The 19,253-nt window shown below is 40.2% G+C and overlaps 1 protein-coding gene across 12 annotated transcripts in view; it reads left to right on the top strand.

Annotated features, from left to right (window-relative positions):
• prrc2c (proline-rich coiled-coil 2C) overlaps positions 1 to 19,253 on the top strand; it is an 81,074-nt gene that overhangs the window by 40,893 nt on the left and 20,928 nt on the right. For 6 of the 12 annotated variants that reach the window (XM_048601829.1, XM_048601830.1, XM_048601831.1 and 3 more), the window contains 9 exons: positions 813 to 1,023; positions 1,559 to 3,784; positions 4,003 to 4,020; positions 8,307 to 8,512; positions 9,149 to 9,303; positions 9,843 to 10,260; positions 11,316 to 11,401; positions 13,559 to 13,795; positions 14,741 to 14,992. In XM_048601829.1, coding sequence (XP_048457786.1) covers positions 813 to 1,023; positions 1,559 to 3,784; positions 4,003 to 4,020; positions 8,307 to 8,512; positions 9,149 to 9,303; positions 9,843 to 10,260; positions 11,316 to 11,401; positions 13,559 to 13,795; positions 14,741 to 14,992 — 3,809 coding nt within the window. The remainder of the gene's footprint in view (positions 1 to 812; positions 1,024 to 1,558; positions 3,785 to 4,002; positions 4,021 to 8,306; positions 8,513 to 9,148; positions 9,304 to 9,842; positions 10,261 to 11,315; positions 11,402 to 13,558; positions 13,796 to 14,740; positions 14,993 to 19,253) is intronic. The other 6 variants (XM_048601834.1, XM_048601833.1, XM_048601825.1 and 3 more) reach the window with 3 other exon arrangements.

Below are 19,253 nucleotides of genomic sequence, written 5' to 3'. Positions count from 1 at the left end.
CAGTTTCAAAATCTCCCCACCCCTGGCCCCACTTGACCTGACACAACCTGTCCATCTTCTCTCCCACCTATCCCCGCCCCTCCCAGCTCACTGACCAATCTCCACCACTGCCTACCTGCACTCCCCTATCACCATCCCACCTACCTTCCCCAGTCCTACCCCTCTTCTCTCTTTATTTCTGAGCTCCCTTCCCCCTCCCCATTTCTGAAGTTGGGTTCCAATCCGAAACATCAACTTTTCCTGTTCCCATGATGCTGCCTGGACTGCTGTGTTCCTCCAGCTCCACACTGTTATCTCATTTACCCATTGTGTTTGTTCAAGCTCTCTGCAAAAGCAGCTTAGCTAGTCCCATTCCCCTAGCTTTCTGCCACAACTCTGCATTTTTTTTCTTCATTTCCTTAAAGCCGCTAGCAGAAAAATGTTACATAAAATTGAGAATCAATCATACATAAACTTACTTCTTTCAAGAGAGTAGACTTTTTTCCAGAGCTGAAGATCACCATTGCATATTTAAACATCAGCACGGTTGTGCATCAGTATTTCAACATCACATTATCAAAATATATTGCGAGCATCACACATGCAGCATGAGGCATTTGTAGCTTACTGATATGTATTTTTAAGACTGAGAATAAGACGACTAGTGTTTCATATCATGTTTGTCAGATTCTAATGTGGATGTTTTTAAATAAACCTGTATTCCAATTCTTAGAAGGATTCTAATAGTCAAACAATATGCAATTAACACATCACATTAAACTATTGCTGTGGAAGTCTATTGAAAATCATCCTTTCTATATTGTGCCTGATAGGTATGATGCCACCAAAACTAATGAGAAGAGATCAGATGGACAGTTCCGGTTCAGGGTCTGATTCATTTGACCATCTGTCTCGACCAACTAGAGATCACACCATACAGTCCGCTGAACCTCGACTAGTGTGGAGCTCAGAATCTTATCCTCATACAGAACCACAGCAAGCTACTACCCCTCCAGTTGTAATGGAAGAATCCAAAGATACAGGGTAGGTTTTGTGCTATGATTTGCTTAAAGGTTGAATTTGGTTCAAAAACCACTGATCTTTACATATGCATTAATTTTTGGACTGTGCTGAATTTATTAATCTTATCATCCTTTTCATCAGTCTAGTTATAATTTGATCTAGTGCCCTTTGGCTAGGATATGTGGGGTAAGGTAAAAATCTATCTGCCTGTCTGCTTGTAGTTATTCAGTATCATCTGTTGAGTAATTTTTTGATCCTTGATGAAGGCAAGATAGGTTTCAGACATTACATCCTGTCATAATTAGCTTGCCAGTGCTCATCAGGCTTTCATGCCGAGAAGGGGCTGCCCATGCCCACCATATAGGATGTAGCAGGAAGCCTTTTAATAGAACGCATGAGTTGATTGTGCTGATTAAGAAATAGAGACAGTGATACAAATGTAATTGCTGATCTAATGGTGATGGGTTACATGAGTGTGTTCTGTGGTTTTGACATGTTGATATTTCTAAATACCGATGACCACCATGCGACTTTAATCATTTTGTTGTGTCTTTAGGCCTGAGATGACCGTGGAGCAAGAGAGAAAGACATCTGCTTATTCCACAGAGAAAAGGCAACTATCGCCACACTTGAATTTATTGAATCAAGAACTCTTCAGGGAAAAAACGGATGAAGAAAAGGGAAAGTTTGCAAACAAATCACTGGAAGATATGCAACCTGTTCAGTCTGACAAAGTGGCTGATGCTGTGAGCCTGGAACCTGTGGATTTGGCTGTGACCCGGGGCGCTCAGGAGGAACCTGTGCTGCAAGCAGAAACACGAACAGTCTTAAAGAGAAGTCTGTCTCATGGATCGAATCATTCATTGAAGTCGGAAGTGGAGAAGAGTGATTCTCTCCCTGTTGCAATCAAAATACAACACCGATCTAATGAATCAAAAGATCAGCAAGACAAACCAGAAGAAAAATCAAAAAAAGAAAGTAAAGCATTTGATGGAGCAAAGAATGAAAAGCAGTTTAGAAGGGAATCCAGGCATGACACACGTTGGGGTCCTAGACCAGGCTCTAGGAGAGATGAAGGTTACATAAGACCAGTGCGGCGTTGTGGCCCAATTAAAAAGCCTGTGCTAAGAGATATGAAAGAAGAGCGTGAACAAAGAAAGGAAAAAGAAGACCGTCAATCCATTCCAGTCAAAGGTAATAAAGCTCCAAAAACTGAAAAGAAAGAACTATCTCAGGCAATCAATAAAAGCGTCAACAAAACTGAACCTGAAAAGTCTCTTCAAGAAAGTTCCATGCCAGTTGTTAAAAAGGCATGTCAGGATGTAAAACCATTAGTCGATAAAAGTGAGACTGTTCTGCCCGTCATGCCAGTTAATAAAACTGTAAGCAATCAAGCTACTTCAGTTCCAGCACCAAAGGATGAGAAGCAAGAGAAGCCACCTGTTAAGAATCACCTTTCTGAAAGGCAGCGTATTGATAATAGGTTTCCTATCAGACGGGATTCTGGTTTACCCCCACGTAACTATCGGAAAGAGGTTAGGGAGCAACGTGACTGGTTTCCTGACCAAGGGTACAGGGGAAGAGGCCGTGGAGAATTTTATTCTCGAGGGCGCAGCTTTAGAGGCTCTTATAACGGCCGTGGACGTGGAGGAAGAGGTCGCAGCAGAGAGTATCCTCGTTACAGGGAACCAAGGCCAAGGTTAGAACATGTGCCAAGTGTACCTTCATTTAGACAAAGGGAAGAAAGTGAAACACGTAGTGAAAGCTCTGATTTTGAAGAGATTCCTAAACGCCGCAGACAACACGGTTCTGAAACAGATTCTGATACTGAAGCTCATGAAAGTGCAAGCGATACAATCTCTGACAAAGAAAATCCAAGTAAAGGGAAGCGTCTGAAGAAAGAAGGTCGGCCAGAGAGTAAACCCATTCAGAAGTCTTTTAGATCTGAAAGTAACTTGAAGGTTGATAATAGATCATCAGAAAAGCCACACTTAAAAGAGGATGACCCAAAACCAAAACCTGGTTTTCTTCCAAGAGGGGAACCTTCGAGACGTGGAAGGGGAGGAATGTTCAGAGGAGGTGGTAGAGGTGCTGGAGGCCGTGGTGGCTCAAGATCTGCACCACTGAGGAAGCCAGGGCCTTCTAATTCAATATGGCCTCCAAGGTTAGATACTTCCAGAAGAGATGACAGTGATGTGAAAAAAGTGGACCATTTTGAAACACTTCCTTTTGAGAGGAGACATGTTAAATCAGAACGTAAATTTGACCATAGCAGAGAACGTCTTCGTAAGCAAAGACCACCGCGCCCACCAAGACAAGACAAACCACCGAGATTCAGGCGTTTGAGAGAGAGAGAAGCTGCAGCTAAAGTAAATGAAACCAGTGCAACCGTCATGACAAGTGCAACCCCCAGCAGTAGTGTGCAGGAGCACGCACATTGCCTGGATGTTGCTGGGAGCAAGTCACCAGATTTATCTAATCAGAACTCCTCGGATCAGGCTAATGAAGAATGGGAAACTGCTTCTGAAAGCAGTGACTTCAATGAGAGGCGTGAAAGAGACGAAAAGAAAATGATGGATGTCAACTTGCAGGCTTCAACCAAGTCTGGAGAAAGTAATCTTCCAAAACGGGATGCTGCAAAGAGAAGTTTTTCCAGCCAACGTCCGGGTGCTGATCGGCAGAATCGTAGAAGCAACAGTGGAGCAAACAAACCCAACAGAAACTACTCTGGGAGCAAAAATGAAAGGCGCAGTGGAATGTCGTCAAAGCCTGGTAGAAGGGGGTAGGTTAAAAAGCTCTTTAATTTATCAAACCATTTGTTTACCAACGCACGGTTTTGGGTGGGTTCAGGCAACTTGACATAACGTCTAACCACCGACTTTAAGATACTTATCGATGAACAGTAACCTGCCTAAATTAACATCCTGTCTGACAAAAATATTGTCTATGTTGCAACGAGTGAAAATTGGTAACAAGCTGATTTTTGTTTCTTCCTTTTAGCTTATCAAAGTTAGAACAGTAAGTATTGTTGCACAACTTTTTGTCGTAATATTGGCGCACAGAGACTGTCCACTGTTTTTCCCCACTCTTAATGAGGTGCTCATTTTTATCTTGTCTTAGATTTCTTTCACTATCTGGAATTGCAGTATGTTCCATGAGTTGACTTGGAGAGAATTTGGATGATATACAAGTGCTATTCTTCCCTGGTTTTAAATCCACACAAATAAGTGATTTTTGCTAGCTGTGTTCACTACGTAAAGTAAATACATGTAACTGGGTGTTAAATACAAGTGTATTGGCATCAAAAGCTGCCGTTTTGCACAGAGCCTGAAACACACAGCATTCATAATGTTTGAGGCATTATCAAAAAATGGCCAAGTAAAAATCTATTTGGAGGGATAATTAGAAGAGATGCATTTTGAGCGGAGTGTAGTGGGGATTAGCAGAGATGTTCTGGTAGCTGAGGACAAGGTAGTGAATAGTATGAAGAAGAGAGGGAAACAGTAAGAGACAAGAGGAATAGATCTTACATACAGGCCTTGTAGCTGAGGGCAGTTATAAAATTGTTGAGGAGCAAGGCCAATAAACAAAGGAGTTAAAATGCTCAAATCTGAAATATTTGGGTTGTGTGGCCAAAGCCTGTCAATAAGGATAGGATCTGATGGATGTTCATGACTCAGTATCCGGATAAAGCAAGCAGACATTTCATTGAGCTTAAGCTTTTGGCATGAAAAATGGGAACGTAGCCAGGAGAACCAGTGGAGTGTGGACAAGAAGCGTATTTCAGTAGAGAGATTGCCTGAGGTAATATTCAATGAACTGAAGTGGAATGCTTATGAATTTGGGTTAAAGGCATGTTGGAGTGTAATAGAAAGAACTTTTCTCTGCTTTACTTAGTATATCAAATGAAAGTCTTTGCTGATATCTTGACCAAATTAGGAAGTGTTCCTCTTTTGTGACCAGATGTACCCTTGAGCTCAAAATTTCACTTTTCTTAAAAGCACACATTGAGTAACTTTGTGTGTTCAGCCCATAGAAGTTTCCCTACATGGTGGCGCAACATTGTCACAGTTGTACTTCAATTTATATTATGACTACTGTGACCTTAATGTTTTCTTTAGATGGCTTTTGTTGCTTATTGTGAAGAACTTGACCCAAGTTTTTGGATGTTGGGAAGGTTTATATATTAATTTTGGAAATCTGGTTTGTAAATATAGGATTGAAATGGCCACTAGGAGCAATTTTCCAGAGAGAGAAACTTAATTGGGTTTCAACCACTTATTGCCTCTAGGTGACAATAGCATTGAAGTAAACTGCACTTGTAAAACATGGGTGGTGTGCCAAATGAAAATTGAGCATTAGCGGTTGTAGTGCGCTGTTTTAGTAGAGTACACTAAATTGCTGTGTATCTAACCTGTGCTGGCGGTGATTAGTGCTGACGCTTGAGTGCTTAAACTAGGCAAGCATTTAATTTCTATCACCAATATCGTGCTCTGCTTAGCTCCAAGTTCATGAATGGTTGAGGGGCTTAGATGGGACAGAATTTGTTAGCTGCATCCAGGAGGGATTCTTGAAACAATATGTTGATAGTCCAACTAGGGAAGGGCTGTATTAGGCCCTGTGCAGGGGAATGAGCCTGGAAAGGTGATTGACGTTTACGTGGAGGCGCATGTTGGGAATAGTGATCATAATTCTGTAATTTTTAAGATAGTTATGCAAAAGGATAAGACTGGCCCTTGAATGAAAGTGCTGAACTGGGGGGAGGCTAATTACAACAGTATTAGGCAGAAACTGGAAAAATTAGATTGAGGGTAAATCCACATTTGACATATGGGAGTCTTTTAAAAGCCAGTTGACCAGAGTTCAGGACCAGCATGTTCCTGTGAGGATGGAAGAGAAGAATGGCAATTCGAGAGCCTTGGATGGCGAGAGATGTTGTAAATTTAATTGAAAAGGAAAGGAAGTGTAAGTCAGTTTTAGGAAACAGAAATCAAACAGTATAAAGAATGTGGAAAAGAACTTAAATTAGGAGGGCTAGAATGGGCCATGAAATGACCTTGGCAAGTAGGATTAAAGAGAATCTCAAGGCATTGTATATGTATATTAGGAGTAAGAGGGTAACTAGGGAAAGGACAGGTCCACTCGAGGACAAAGGAAATTTTTGCATGGAGCCAGAGGAATTGGGTGAGGTCCTTAATGAGTACTTTGCATCAATATTCACGAAGGAGAAAGACATGATAAGTTTAGAGAGGGGCTTGTTGATGCTGTAAGGCATATTGATATTAAGTTTGATGGTGTTGGATGTCTTGAAAACAATTAAATTAGATAAATCCAAGGACCTGATAGGATCTCTGCCAGGATAGTGAAGGAGGCAAGAGAGGAGATTGCTGAGGCCTTGACAGATCTTCGTATCATGTTAAGCCACAGGCAAGGTCCCAGAAGACTGGAGAATAGCCAATGTTGTTCCTTTGTTCAAGAAGGGCAACTAGGATAATGCAGGAAATTATAGGCAAATGAGCCTTCCATCGGTGGTAGGGAAATTATTGGAGAAGATTCTTAGGGACAGGATTTATTGGCATTTGACTTATTAGACTTATTAGAGATAATTGGCATCACTTGATGCAGGGGAGGTCTTGTCTCATAAACTTGGTTGAGTTTTTCGAGGAAGTGGCAAAGATGATTGGGGGTATGGCAGTAGTTGTTGTCTACATAGATTTTACTGAAGCATTTGACAAGGTGCTTCATGGTAGGCGGGTCCAGAAGATCAAGTTGCACGGAATCCATGGTGAGTTGGCAAGTTGGATACAAAATTGGCTTGGCCATAGAAGACAGGTTAGTTGTGGAGGGGTGTTTTTTTTCTGGCTGGAGGTCTGTGACCAGTGGTATTCTGCAAGGATCAGTGCTGGGACCTCTAATATATAAAAGTGATTCGGATGAAAATATTGGTCTGATTAATATGTTTGCAGATGACACAAAAATTAGTGGTGTTGTGGAAGTGAGGCAGGATGTCAAAGGATGCAGCAGGATATAGTTTAGGGTAAGTTGGGCGGAGATATGGGAGATGGAGTTTGATCTGGACAGGTGAAGTGATGCATTTTGGGAGGTTAAGAGAAAAGTAAATGGTGGGACTGTTAGGAGCATTGATGTTGAGAGGGGGATCTTGGCATGCAAGGCCATAACTTACTGAAAGTGACAACACAAGTGAATAAGGTGGTAAAGAAGGCAACAAGGCATGCTTTCCTTCATCAGTCAGGGCATTGAGTCTGAAAGTTGGCAGGTCATGCTGCAACAGTATAAGACTTTGGTCAGGCCGTATTTGGAGGATTGTGCGCAGTTCTGGTTGTCACACCATAGGAAGGATTTGGAGGCTTTGAAGTGTGTGGGGAAGAGGTTTACCAGGATGTTGCCTAGATTGGAGTGTATTAGCTATAAGGAGAGGTTGGACAAGCTTGGATTTTTTTCACTGGAACTGAGGGGCAACCTGATAGAAGTATATAAAATTGGGGGAAGTGAACTGTCAGCCTCTTTTTCCAAGGTGAGGGGGAGAGTGGAAAGGAGACGTGAGAGGCAAATTTTTTGACACAATGGCTTATTGATACCTTGAATGAGCTGCAAGGGAAGGTGGTAAAAGCAGACATGCTAGCTGCGTTTAAGAGGCATGTAGACAGACATGTGAATAGGCAGAGAGTAGAGGGACATGGACCACATGCAGGCAGATGGCATTAGTTTAGAGTAGCATTATGATTGGCATTGACTTGGTGGGCCGAAAGGCCCCATCCTGGGCTGTACTGTTCTATATATGCTTGGGTGGAAAAATGAAAGAGACATCTTCTATTTTAGAAAATGAATCAAGGAAAGATTTGCTAGGAAGGGTAATTACAAGAGATGCTTTTTGAGAGGCATTGGGGAATTAGTAAGGATATTTTAGTTTGATGCTTAGATAGTCGAAGACATGATAACAAGTGGTATGAAGAAGGGAGTAGGACGATATACAAAAGATAAGGAATAGGATTTACGTTCACATGCAGCTTTTATCAAATCAAAAATGGGACTTTATAAAGCAATCTTGTAAGAGCTTAACTTTGAACAGTTGGAACTTCTGTATGGGATCGGTGCGAAAGATTAAGAATTAATGGATGTACCTTCAACTTAAAATAATTATGATGTAGAGTTGTATTTGTACCTGGTGCATCTTTCAGCATAACCTACTTCCCCATTATATTACCTGGTTGGGCATGTAATGCACTGTATATCTTTAGGGATGGTGGTTAGTTTCTTGTTTATTTATGGTTTGTGTGATATAGGCCTTTTGAAGAGAGAACAGCAATGATTGGTATTGATCCCACCAGCAGTAACATGGCTCATCAACCAGGGGAATGTAGTAACACTGGCACAGCTCCAAAGTCTACAAAAGATGTAACTGGCAAGAAACGAGAAGAATCCAAATCAACCAAAAAACCAAAAGAGAAACCTGATGCTCTGTCGCAGTTTGATCTGAATAACTATGCTAGTGAGTATTACTTTGGCATTACTTTAGATCATGCCTCAACAATCTGAAAAGTAATTCAATTCTGAATTAATTGCTCATTATTTATGATTAACAGCCTAAAAAGTTTGAAATTTAATCTAATTTTCATTGCAATGGGCTTATAAATTAAATAGAAGACGCGAGCTTCCTGATGTAATGAGTTATCCTGTATCTTTCTTTAGAGATGGCTGCTATGAAATACCCAAAGTGGGAAGGCAAGTTAGAGATTGGTTCATGTGTGCAGGGTGTGGGCTTATGATTTCTCAGTTTGCTGAATTTTTAGCTGTAGCATTGTGGGCAAGCATCAGTTTGAGGCCAGTGGTTTTTTCCATTTAGCAGAAACGTGAGTTACCCCTTGGCTATTGACTCGATGATTGATTTAGAATGGTGTAGATGTCTGACAGCAGGCTGCTTTTAGTTTAATTACTTTATAAAACCAATTTGGATTCCCTTCAGTTTTCAGTGCAAATGAATCTCTCGAGTTTTTTATGTAAAATATTTTTGTTCTCTTGTTGCTCCTTGTTTTCGGGAAACTATCAATGTTTTACATTTATACTCTAGAGAGTAATGTTGGAAATCAAGGTAGTTAATGCTTGACAATTCAATGTGTCATTGTAGGCGTGGTGATCATTGATGATCACCCAGAGGTAACAACAGTTGAAGACTCTCAGTGCAGCACGACTGATGACGGGTTTACAGAAGTTGTGTCAAAGAAACAACAGAAACGTCTACAAGATGAGGAACGCAGAAAAAAGGAGGAGCAAGTTGTACAGGTGAATGACTAATATTCAACTTTGTGACAATGTTTAGAGGTCTTCCTGAATTGCATTCAAAAGTACTAAAACCTTGCTGAGAAGCATTGCTGACAAAAATTCTGTAGACTGGTTTGCTGGAATTTTCAGAATACAACTGTGATGTTTCTGAATTAGAAGAAAACATAAAATGGAAACTACAATTGGTATAACCATTGTAGTATTGTACTGCATTTAAAACTGAACTTGGTATCAGTATATTAAACAATATAATGCCATAGTTCCACACAAGCATTCCATAATTTGTTATTTAGCATGTGATAGAAACTTAAGTAATATAGTGTCATGTAAAGAATGTTAAATCAAAAATTGTCCATACTCAAATATAGCTCTGAAACATTGATCTGATGCATTGGCTTTTTCCATAAATTGTTTAAAATTTTGCTTTTGAGATTTATAATTCTATGAATTGAAGTTCTCTCTGCTACATTCTAGTGTTTTAACAGTTTATATGCAGTGCCGTTGATGGAAATTTTACAATGATTTCGTCGTTCTTACAGAATTGGAACAAAAAGAATGTGAATGACAAGGGGAGAGGCCAGAATTCTAAATTGCCTCCGCGATTTGCAAAGAAGCAGCAGCAGGCAGCCCAACAAGCTCAAGTGCAGACTCCAACTTCAGTCCAGTCACAAGTTCAACCTCAGCAGCAAGCTGGGACTCTGACTTCAGCTACAGTTCCAGCTCCAGATCCAGCACTAATTGAAGTTCCTGCTCTGACAGTATCTCCAACTGAGACTGCCATTACAGCTCAAGAACAGTCCAAGGTGCAAGGAGGAAACTGTGCTTCGGGAAATAATGCAGAGAATTCTGTTTCAGGCAAAGCAGTGGCACCTCCACAGATGCACAGCACGTTGGAAGCAGACCTGTGGGACAACAAGATTAGTTCAACTGCTGTTCTTTCTGAAGTCACCACAAAATGTTAGTATGAATTATGTTTTCTTTAAGCTGTTCATGATCTTGCTTTCTGTTTTTATGCATGTCTTTTCTGCATGCACCATTTGTAATTGCAGAAACTTTTTGTTAGCCGTCTCGGAGCTATTGGTATAATCTTATTCCCTGGCCTGTTCTCCATATTGTTTTTACTTTGTAATATTTCTCCATTTTCTATTTAAAATTCCCATATGGGTTCTACTTCCACCTTTGTTTTTGTTAGAAAATTCTGTTCTGTGGCAACACACTATTTAAGGCAATCTGTCTTAACCCTACCCATTTTGCTTTTGTTGATCTTAACTTTATACCTTACATTTATGGTTCACTGACCATTGGAAATAATTCATTGCAATTTATTTGAATTCGCAGTGAGCAAGTTCCCATACGCTCTGCTAGGGGGTTATTTTGTTAATGTTCTATATCCTCACTGTTTCGAAGGTGCAAACCTGTCCACTAAATTGTCGTGGTAGGGTTCAACTGACATCTCTGAGCCACAACTGGCTAGTACCTCATCTATGTCTGACATGCTTTTGGCTTTTGTATTCACGAATTTATAATTAGGATTTTGAAAATCATGCACTGCTTTAGTCGTTCATATGATTACTGGCTGTAACAGTTCATCGATCAACTTGCTAGAAATTATTCCGCCCTCAACTGTCATCAAATCTTGTGAAAGCTCTTTTTAAAAGCCACTACTTGCATGTAAATATTGGACAAAGGTTTCTCTCATGGTGGTTAGTACTGGAAATTAGTTCAAAAATTAAAGTTAGTTTATTTTCTAAATATTAAAATTGCTGGATTTTTCAAAGGATCTGGTGCATTTCTTCTTCCAGTTACAATGTTTAAGTTTTTGTGCCAAGAATCTTCTAATACTTGACTGCCACAATTGAAATAAATTCTCTTGGCAGTTTGCTTGGTTGCAGAACTGCTTCCCTGGGGAGGATATCACAGCTTGAGGCATAACCAATTGCAAATCTGTCTTGCATTTCCAATTGAAGAAAAGAAAGATATGAAAATAACTCTTATTTCTGTTTTTCTTGTAGTGGGACCTATTAGTCCTCCACAGCCTCCACCTGTCAGTGCATGGAATAAGCCCTTGACTTCTTTTGGATCTTCTCCAACACCTGAGGCAAGTGTAATTATTTGTGAGGTAATGAGTTAGATTTTTAAAATAAATTTCTTGTGTTGATTCTAGCTCTAACTCTGAGTTGATGTACATCATTTCTGAACAAGTACTTAACCAAAACAATATTGGCAATGCTGGAAATGCTTAGGTCAGGCAATGTCTTGACCATAAATTGATCTGTGTGAGCATATCAATTTACTTTTCTGGTCTGTGGTCTTCTGTCAAAACTGAAAAATGTTAGAAATGTAATGATTAAGAGCTCGGTAGAAAGGAGGATAAAAGGGAAAGTCTGTGATAGGGATTAAATGACAAATAGGATAGAGGAGGTGTAAATCAGTATTAGAGTTTTGTAACAGTTATGATAATGGGGTTATAACTAATTGTTAAACCCATTGTGTGGAGGGTTGTAAGGTACATAATTGAAAAGATACTGTTCCTTGAGCTTCACAATGCAGAACGCCAAAGACAGAAGGATTAGTATGAAAGTGAAACACAGTATTAAAATGACAATCGTTCGCCAATTATGGGTCGTGCTTGCAGACTGAACAGACTTCTTCTGCAAAACCCACATCTGATCTGCGTTTGGCATCCATTACGTACAGGAAACCGATCCTACGCAATAATTGCAGTTTATAAATTGAAAGAACCTTCATTTTGAGGGTGTGTTCAGTTCCCCGGATGATATCACAGGTAACACAACAGGTCTTGAATCTGCTATTACTAATCGCACCTCTTAGATGTGTGTCTCATTGCTGTCTCCTTTTCCCTTGCGGTATAATCCCTTTTGACATTTAATTCCTCACTTTGTTCTTCACCTGCTGGCCTCTTTCCCAGCCCAAACCTTAAACATTAACTCTGTTTCACACTCACGACGTTAGCCAGTAGCTGTAGAGGATTTCCAGCATTTTTTAAAAATATTTCTTGTTTTAACTGGTTCAAGCTGCAGTTCACTTGGGCAGCAGCAAGCTTTATCTTGTGTGGTTCTGGGTGGGGTGCTGTTCGGAGGGTCAGTGTGGACTTGTTGGGCCAAGTTGCCTGCTTCCACACTATAGGGATTGTACAACTTTGTAATAATTGAACTGAGATTCTGATGGTGACTTATTGTTCTGTACAATGAGCGTAATAATTTGATCCAAGAGTCTGCTTTATCCACAATCAATAATGAGAGAAGCAAGTGCAAAAGTCTCATATCTGGATAAGGGCACAAGAGGACTTATTATTTCCACTGGGGCATGGTGTTATATAGTTAGTGGATAAGCTAACAAGCCTGACTTTGTGCCCAGACCTGTGCATGTTCTTTTCAGAAGGGATAATGAAGAAAAGGGGGATACTAGTGATGTGCTCATATTTCATCTTCCTTAGCCACAAGCCGAAAGAACAATTTGCCATCATGGTTGAAACAGAGGGTCGGCACTGGTATCTTGCTGGTTTGTATGCCGAGTACCTCACTTCATGATGCACTTATCTCTGCACTAAGACAATAAGAGACCATGTAAGGCATGTTATGCAGCCTTACTTTGCTGTTGGAACCTTGTATAAAAAATTGAAGAATATTCTGTTCTCTGGCATTGAAATCATTACCCTTTTTAAAAGGTTAGAAGTTTCCCACTTAAGTCATTACTAATTATCGTGAATACCATCCTGTAAACCTGATTTGAAGCATTTCAATTAAGACTCAAAGGCAAGTACTTTTTGCTTACTGCAGATGACTCTCTTCTTGATTATGTTTAAACATGAGCAAATTTCCTAGGAACATTATCAAAACTTAACTTCTGTAATTCAAAAAAGTTGTTTCAGAATATTAGTTGTTTTCTCTATTATACTTGTTTGCAGTCAGCCAGAGGCGGTAAGTTTGCAAAGCCAAGGGTTTTCATGATTTATTTTTACTCTACCATTATTTCTTCCAAGATTTACTTGGTGAGCATCACGTGAGAGAAAATAAGCCAGTTACCTGTCTCTTTCTTGACTCTAACTGGAATAAGAAATTAAATAAATGTTCTTTCAAGAAATTGCCGTATCTAAATTTGCAGCATTGGAATAGCTACGGATTAATCAAGTGTTCATATACATCACTAACTTAGAAAGTCAGTCAGGGTTACTGATTAATACAGTCATTTAATATAACTGCATCAACCATATTCTCCAATCTCTTCCTTGTAGGGAACAGGTTCAAGTCAGGAGAGTGGAAATGAACTTGCTATTGATTCTGATCAGTTAGCTGCAAAAATTAACACCACCACCAGCACCAATATAACAGCTACAGCCATCACCACTACTGCTACAACTGCAACAGAGTGTGAAGTGACCTCAGTGGAAAAAGCTGCTGAAAAAAAATTGCCAGAGCCAAAAGAACAGAGACAGAAGCAGCCTCGGGCAGGTCCAATCAAAGCTCAAAAGGTAAATCACCATCACGGGAATTTGATGGGAACATTATGGTGAATCAGTACATATCCTGTTACAGGTGTGCAAATTGTCCAGTTTATGGTCAGGAAGATGTACACTATTTCGTGGATTGTTGAGTGATTGTCATTCCACCACCTTTCTCAAAATAGGTCAGCATCAACCTTTTCACAATATTCAGGGAATTGCTATGTTTACACACTAATCACCTGTGTTTAATGCATTATAGAATGTTAGGTCTGCTATTTAACACTAGTATCTTTTAAATGCAGACATTTATGTTCCTGCTAGGTTACTCAACCTCTCTGGCACAGAAAGGGAATGATTGAAACTAGAGTTTCATTCCCACAAATAGGAAATAGTTCTTGGATCTTTTTAAAGTTTTTAAAAATTGCTTCTGTTATTTGTGTGTCCTTTATCAGACTTTTATTTGTTTTGCTGTGCCTAATTTGAAATTAATTCATCCTCGTCCATAATTTGTCCACAGTTCACCAATGAACCATGATCAGCTCTTGCAACCAACTGTTTGCAGTGGAAGTTTTTGAGTTGAAGATGGGCATAAAATATCAACAACAACATGCTGCAATGTGTCCCATTTCAGTAAATTTTGTGCCAATAAATATATTTTGTACAGTCAGTGGTTTGGTTTGTAGCCAAAATGTGGTACCCATCTTGAGAGTATGCTATCGAAAATTTGTTTCTGGCTTCTCCCCAACCTACCAAACTGTGCAGAAAATCAAGGAAATCATTTTATCCAGTAGATGGCATTGGCCAAAAAAACTAAAGTACCCAGACTTTAATGTTAACAGATTTTAAACTTGACTGAAAGTCATTAGCATTGGTCACTGGACTTGCATTTACAGAATGTAATTTTCTTGGTGACTTGTTACATTATATTTGGAGTTTTTTAAGTCATCATTTATGATTCAAGCTTTACTTTAGATTCCAGAATTGAACCCAGTGGAGAACAAAGAACACAAACCTGGTCCCATTGGTAAGGAACGCTCCTTAAAAAACCGGAAAGTCAAGGACATACAGCAAACAGAAGCAGAAGGAAAAGACGAGCCTCCGGTTGCTAATGTTGGGAGCCCAGAGCCTGTAGTAACACCAGAACCGAAGGTGGTAACTGAACTGAGCACTGAGGCAAAGACTATGATCTCTGTTCCCCCACCTGAATTTGAAGAAAATTCAAAGGTAGTTATAACAAGTGACTAGTTACGATTTGATTGTTAATAACTTGTGTTAACTTTATCTGACTCAAAACATACTTTTCATTTCATTTTGAAGCAAAACTTAATTAATGGAGCTGGCTTTATAAGCATAAGCAGGTTGTCAGTTATTCGACACTTTCAAATGACCATTTTCTTCTGTAGATATTTAGCCACTAATGATGTAGAATCATGACTATTTTAGATATACAGAAATGTATGGATATGGTGGGTCAGATTAGTATTTACCATTTGAAAAATGGCAACTGTGATGTCTGGGCTCTTGAGTTAACTGATCTCCACCCAAGATGCTTAAGGGCTGCCGTAGATAATTTGCTTTAGGAATCAAAACAGGCCATTTGGCTCTGAAAGCCTGCCCCAACATTCAGTATAATCATATCTGATCATCCAGCTCCATGCCTTTTAGCCCTAAGAACTATACCTAGCTGCTGCTTGAAAACATTTAATATTTTGTTCTCAACTGCTTTGTGGCAGAGAATTCCACAGGCACGCTCACCACACTTTGGGTCAAGAAATTCCTCTTCAACTGAGTCCTAAATGGCCTGTCTCTTTATCCTTGGATATGACTCTAGGATCTGGATTTAGCAGTCATTAGGATAACCCTTGCCGTGTTTACCTTGTGTAGTCCTGTTAGAATTTCATAGGTTTCTATGCAATCATCCTATCTTTGTTCAGAACTCCAGTGAATATAGTCCTGAGTGATACATTATCTCTTTATAAATCAGTTCTGCCATCCTCGGAATCATTCTGATAGTGTGTGGTTGTGCTCAAGTGTGGTCTCACCATGACCGTGGACTACTGCAGCAAGCCATCCCTCCTCCTGTCCTCGAAGCCCCTCACTATGAAGGCCAGCAATCCATTTGCTGCTTTCACTGCATGCTTTCAACAACTGGAGTGTAAGGATACTGAGATATTGTTGTGTCTCCCACTTTCCCAATCAATCACCATTCAGATTATCTGCCTTCCTGTTTTAACTACCAAAGTGCATAACCTCTCATTTATCCACATTATACCTCATCTGCCATGCATTTTCCCACTCCCTCAACTTGTCCAAATCACTCTGAAGCATCTCTGAACTTCCTCACGGTTCATCCTCCCAACCAGCTCTGTTGTCTGCAAACTTGGGGATATTACATTTCCATTTATTCCCACTCTGCCAACCAGTTTTCTATCCGTGTCAGTACACGCATTGACTTTACATGCTAGTCTCTTAAGTGGGACCTTACCAAAAGTCCAGGTAAATAGCATTCACTGGCTCAGCCTTATGAGCTCTGCTAGTTACTTTCTGAAGAAGGGTCTAGGCCCGAAACGTCAACCTTCCTGCTCCTCTGATGCTGCTTGGCCTGCTGTGTTCATCCAGCTCTACACCTTGTTATCTCAGATTCTCCAGCATCTGCAGTTCCTACTATCTCTTGAAAAATCCCAGTAGATTTGTAAGCGTGACTTCCCTTTTGTAAATCCATGCTGACTCTGTCCAATCCTGTTACTGTTTTCCAAGTGTATTACTATTAAATCTTTTGTAATGGATTCTAACACTTAATGATGTCAGGCTAACAGGTCTATAGTTTCCAGTTTTCTCTCTACCTCCTTTTTAAATTTTGGGGTTACGGTTACCCTCCGTTTTTTTTTTGGAACCGTTTCAGAGTCAAGAGAACCTTGAAAGGTGACCATCAATACGTTCACCATTTCTAGGGCCACTTATTTAACTACTCTGGGATGTGGATTGGGCCCTGGGGATTTATCAAATTTAATCCCATCAATTTCTCCATTTTCTTTTTTTCTGCTAGTGCTGATTTCCTTCAGTTCCTCCCTCTCACTAGACCCCGAGTTGCCCAACATTTTTGTGATTTTTATTTTCTCTGTCCTCGTTTGGAGGACAGAACCAAAGCATGTATTTAGTTGGTCTGCCATCTGTTTGTTCCTCATTACAGCTGCCTCATTTTTGGCTGCAAAGAGCCTATATTTGTCTTCACTAATCTTTTTATTTTCCACATACAAACTGATTGTAAAAACCTCTATGGGAATGTTCCCTGCAAGCTTGCACTTGTACTCTATTTTCCTCCTATTAATCAATTGCTATTTGCTCCTTTGCTGAAATTTAAACTGCTCCCAATCCTCAAGTCTTTGCCCTTTCCTTGGATGTGATACTAGCCCTAATTTCCCCTGTTTCCCATCATCAAGCCACTTTTCCCGTTTTACTTTTGTGCTAGGCAGTAATGAACAGTTGTTGCAATTGTTTTCTTTTCAAAAAAATCAAATTCTCTCCTGATATGTGCTGTCACCAGTTGGGCAAGCATTTAATGCCTGTCTCGTGTTGGTGATCATAATCCATGTAAACTTCAAATTTTTGCCATTGGTTGTCCACCGTCGTCCCTGAAATAACATTCCCCAATTTATCATAGCCAGCTCTCACTTTGTACCATTATAGTTTCCTTTATTTTGATTCAGGACCGTAGTCTCTTAATGAACTAAGAATTCATTAAGATGGAGCATGACTATCATATTTTGGTCACTCTTTCCAAGGGAGCCTTGCACAGATGGATTGAACAGGCAATTGGCATGTTATTTTGCCCCGTATGTGGACTTGTGTGATTCTTGCCCTTGAATCCTCTGCCTCTAGCTTTTTCTTCTCCATTCTGTCTTTTGTTTTTTATTCCCCTGTCCCCGAGGATATCACTTCTGGTCCTGCTCAAATCACTCCAGATTGCACTGGTTCCACTTCCCTCCGAACTGATCCCAATGTACCAAGAATCTGAAACCCTTGCCCTCACACCGTTTCTCCAGCCATGTATTCATCTGATATGTCCTGCTGTTTCTTCTCTAAGTAGCTCACTGCACTGGCAGCAATCCTGAGATCACTACCTTCTGAGGCCCTACTTTGTAACTTGCTTTCTATTTTCCCTATATTCTGCTTTTAGAACATCATCCCTCTTTTTACATGTCATTGGTACGAACATGTATCATGACCACTGGCTGCACACTGTCCCACTCCATAATGTCCTGCAGCTGCTCCAAGACATCCTTGACCCTAGCACCTGGGAGGCAACATACCATCCTAGAGTTCTGTTTTTATAGCCACACAAATGTTTATCTATTCCCCTCACGATTGAATCGCCTACTACTGTAGTATTCCCAAAGTTATTCCCTCTCTCTTGTGGAGCAACAAATTTCGTTGTTGCTGCATTCCTTTGAGAAGCTATTCTCCCCACCCACCCAAAACAGTATCCGAAATGGTATATTTGTTCTGCAGGGCAATGGCCTCGAAATTCCTGCACTGTCTGCCTAGTCCTTTTACACTTATGGTCATCCATTTCCTCCCTACTGGTAGAGCCACAGTCTGCGGAGTGACCATCTCTCTGTACGTGCTATCCATGATACATTCAGTCTCGCAGATGCTCCACAATCTCAGCAGCTACTCCAGCTCCAAACTCAGGCTTCCAGGACTTACAGCTGGAGACACTTGCAGCACACATTCTGGTCACTGGAGCTATGCCTGATCCTCCACATGGAGGAGGAATAGTACACCACAGCCTTGAGCTCTCCTTCCATGACTTATCCCTTCAAATTAAATGCTTAGATTACTTGATTTTAAGAGCAATGTTAATTACTGTCAGGCTGTTCTTCTCTAGACCTGTGCACTACTACTCTTACAAATTATAAGCCAAAAACCTTACAAACAATATAAGCAATTAAAAATAGTACAAATATTCATCCAACCTTATTCACGCAATCACCAGCTTCCTCGTGCCCCACATCAATGTTTGAATCCTGGTGTTACCTCAGGAGCTCAGTCTCCAGTTTCAGTGAAGATTTGATGCTCCTTTTAAAGTTTTTCTACCTTTCTGCTCAGCTGTTCCCCACTTGGCTTACTCTCTCCAACGTCCAGTACTCTGCTTCCTGCTTCACAATGATGCTGACTGCAGGAACTCTTCCCAGACTCTTTGGGTTAAGAAGGGGAATAATTAATAGCTACTGCCCCTTATCATTACAAAGTGAGAACTATTAGAAATGCATGAATGTAGATTCCTTGAAGTCACAATAAGATTGTGCTCTGTCCCTTGTGGTAACATTAGTGTTCACAAATGAATATCACATCAGTGAAGATTAGAGTGGAAAGAAGAGAAAATTGGTGAGAAGACATGTTGGTGCTGTCATTTTATCATGCGTTTTGAAGACTGATCACTTAAATTTTTAAGACAACAAGGTGCAGAGCTGGATGAACACAG

Source organism: Rhincodon typus, chromosome 10 (genome assembly GCF_021869965.1).
Source record: "Rhincodon typus isolate 14 chromosome 10, sRhiTyp1.1, whole genome shotgun sequence".
Classification (NCBI taxonomy): Eukaryota; Metazoa; Chordata; class Chondrichthyes; order Orectolobiformes; family Rhincodontidae; genus Rhincodon; species Rhincodon typus.
Note: the sequence above shows the minus strand (reverse complement) of the source record. Positions and strands in the feature narration are given on the sequence as shown.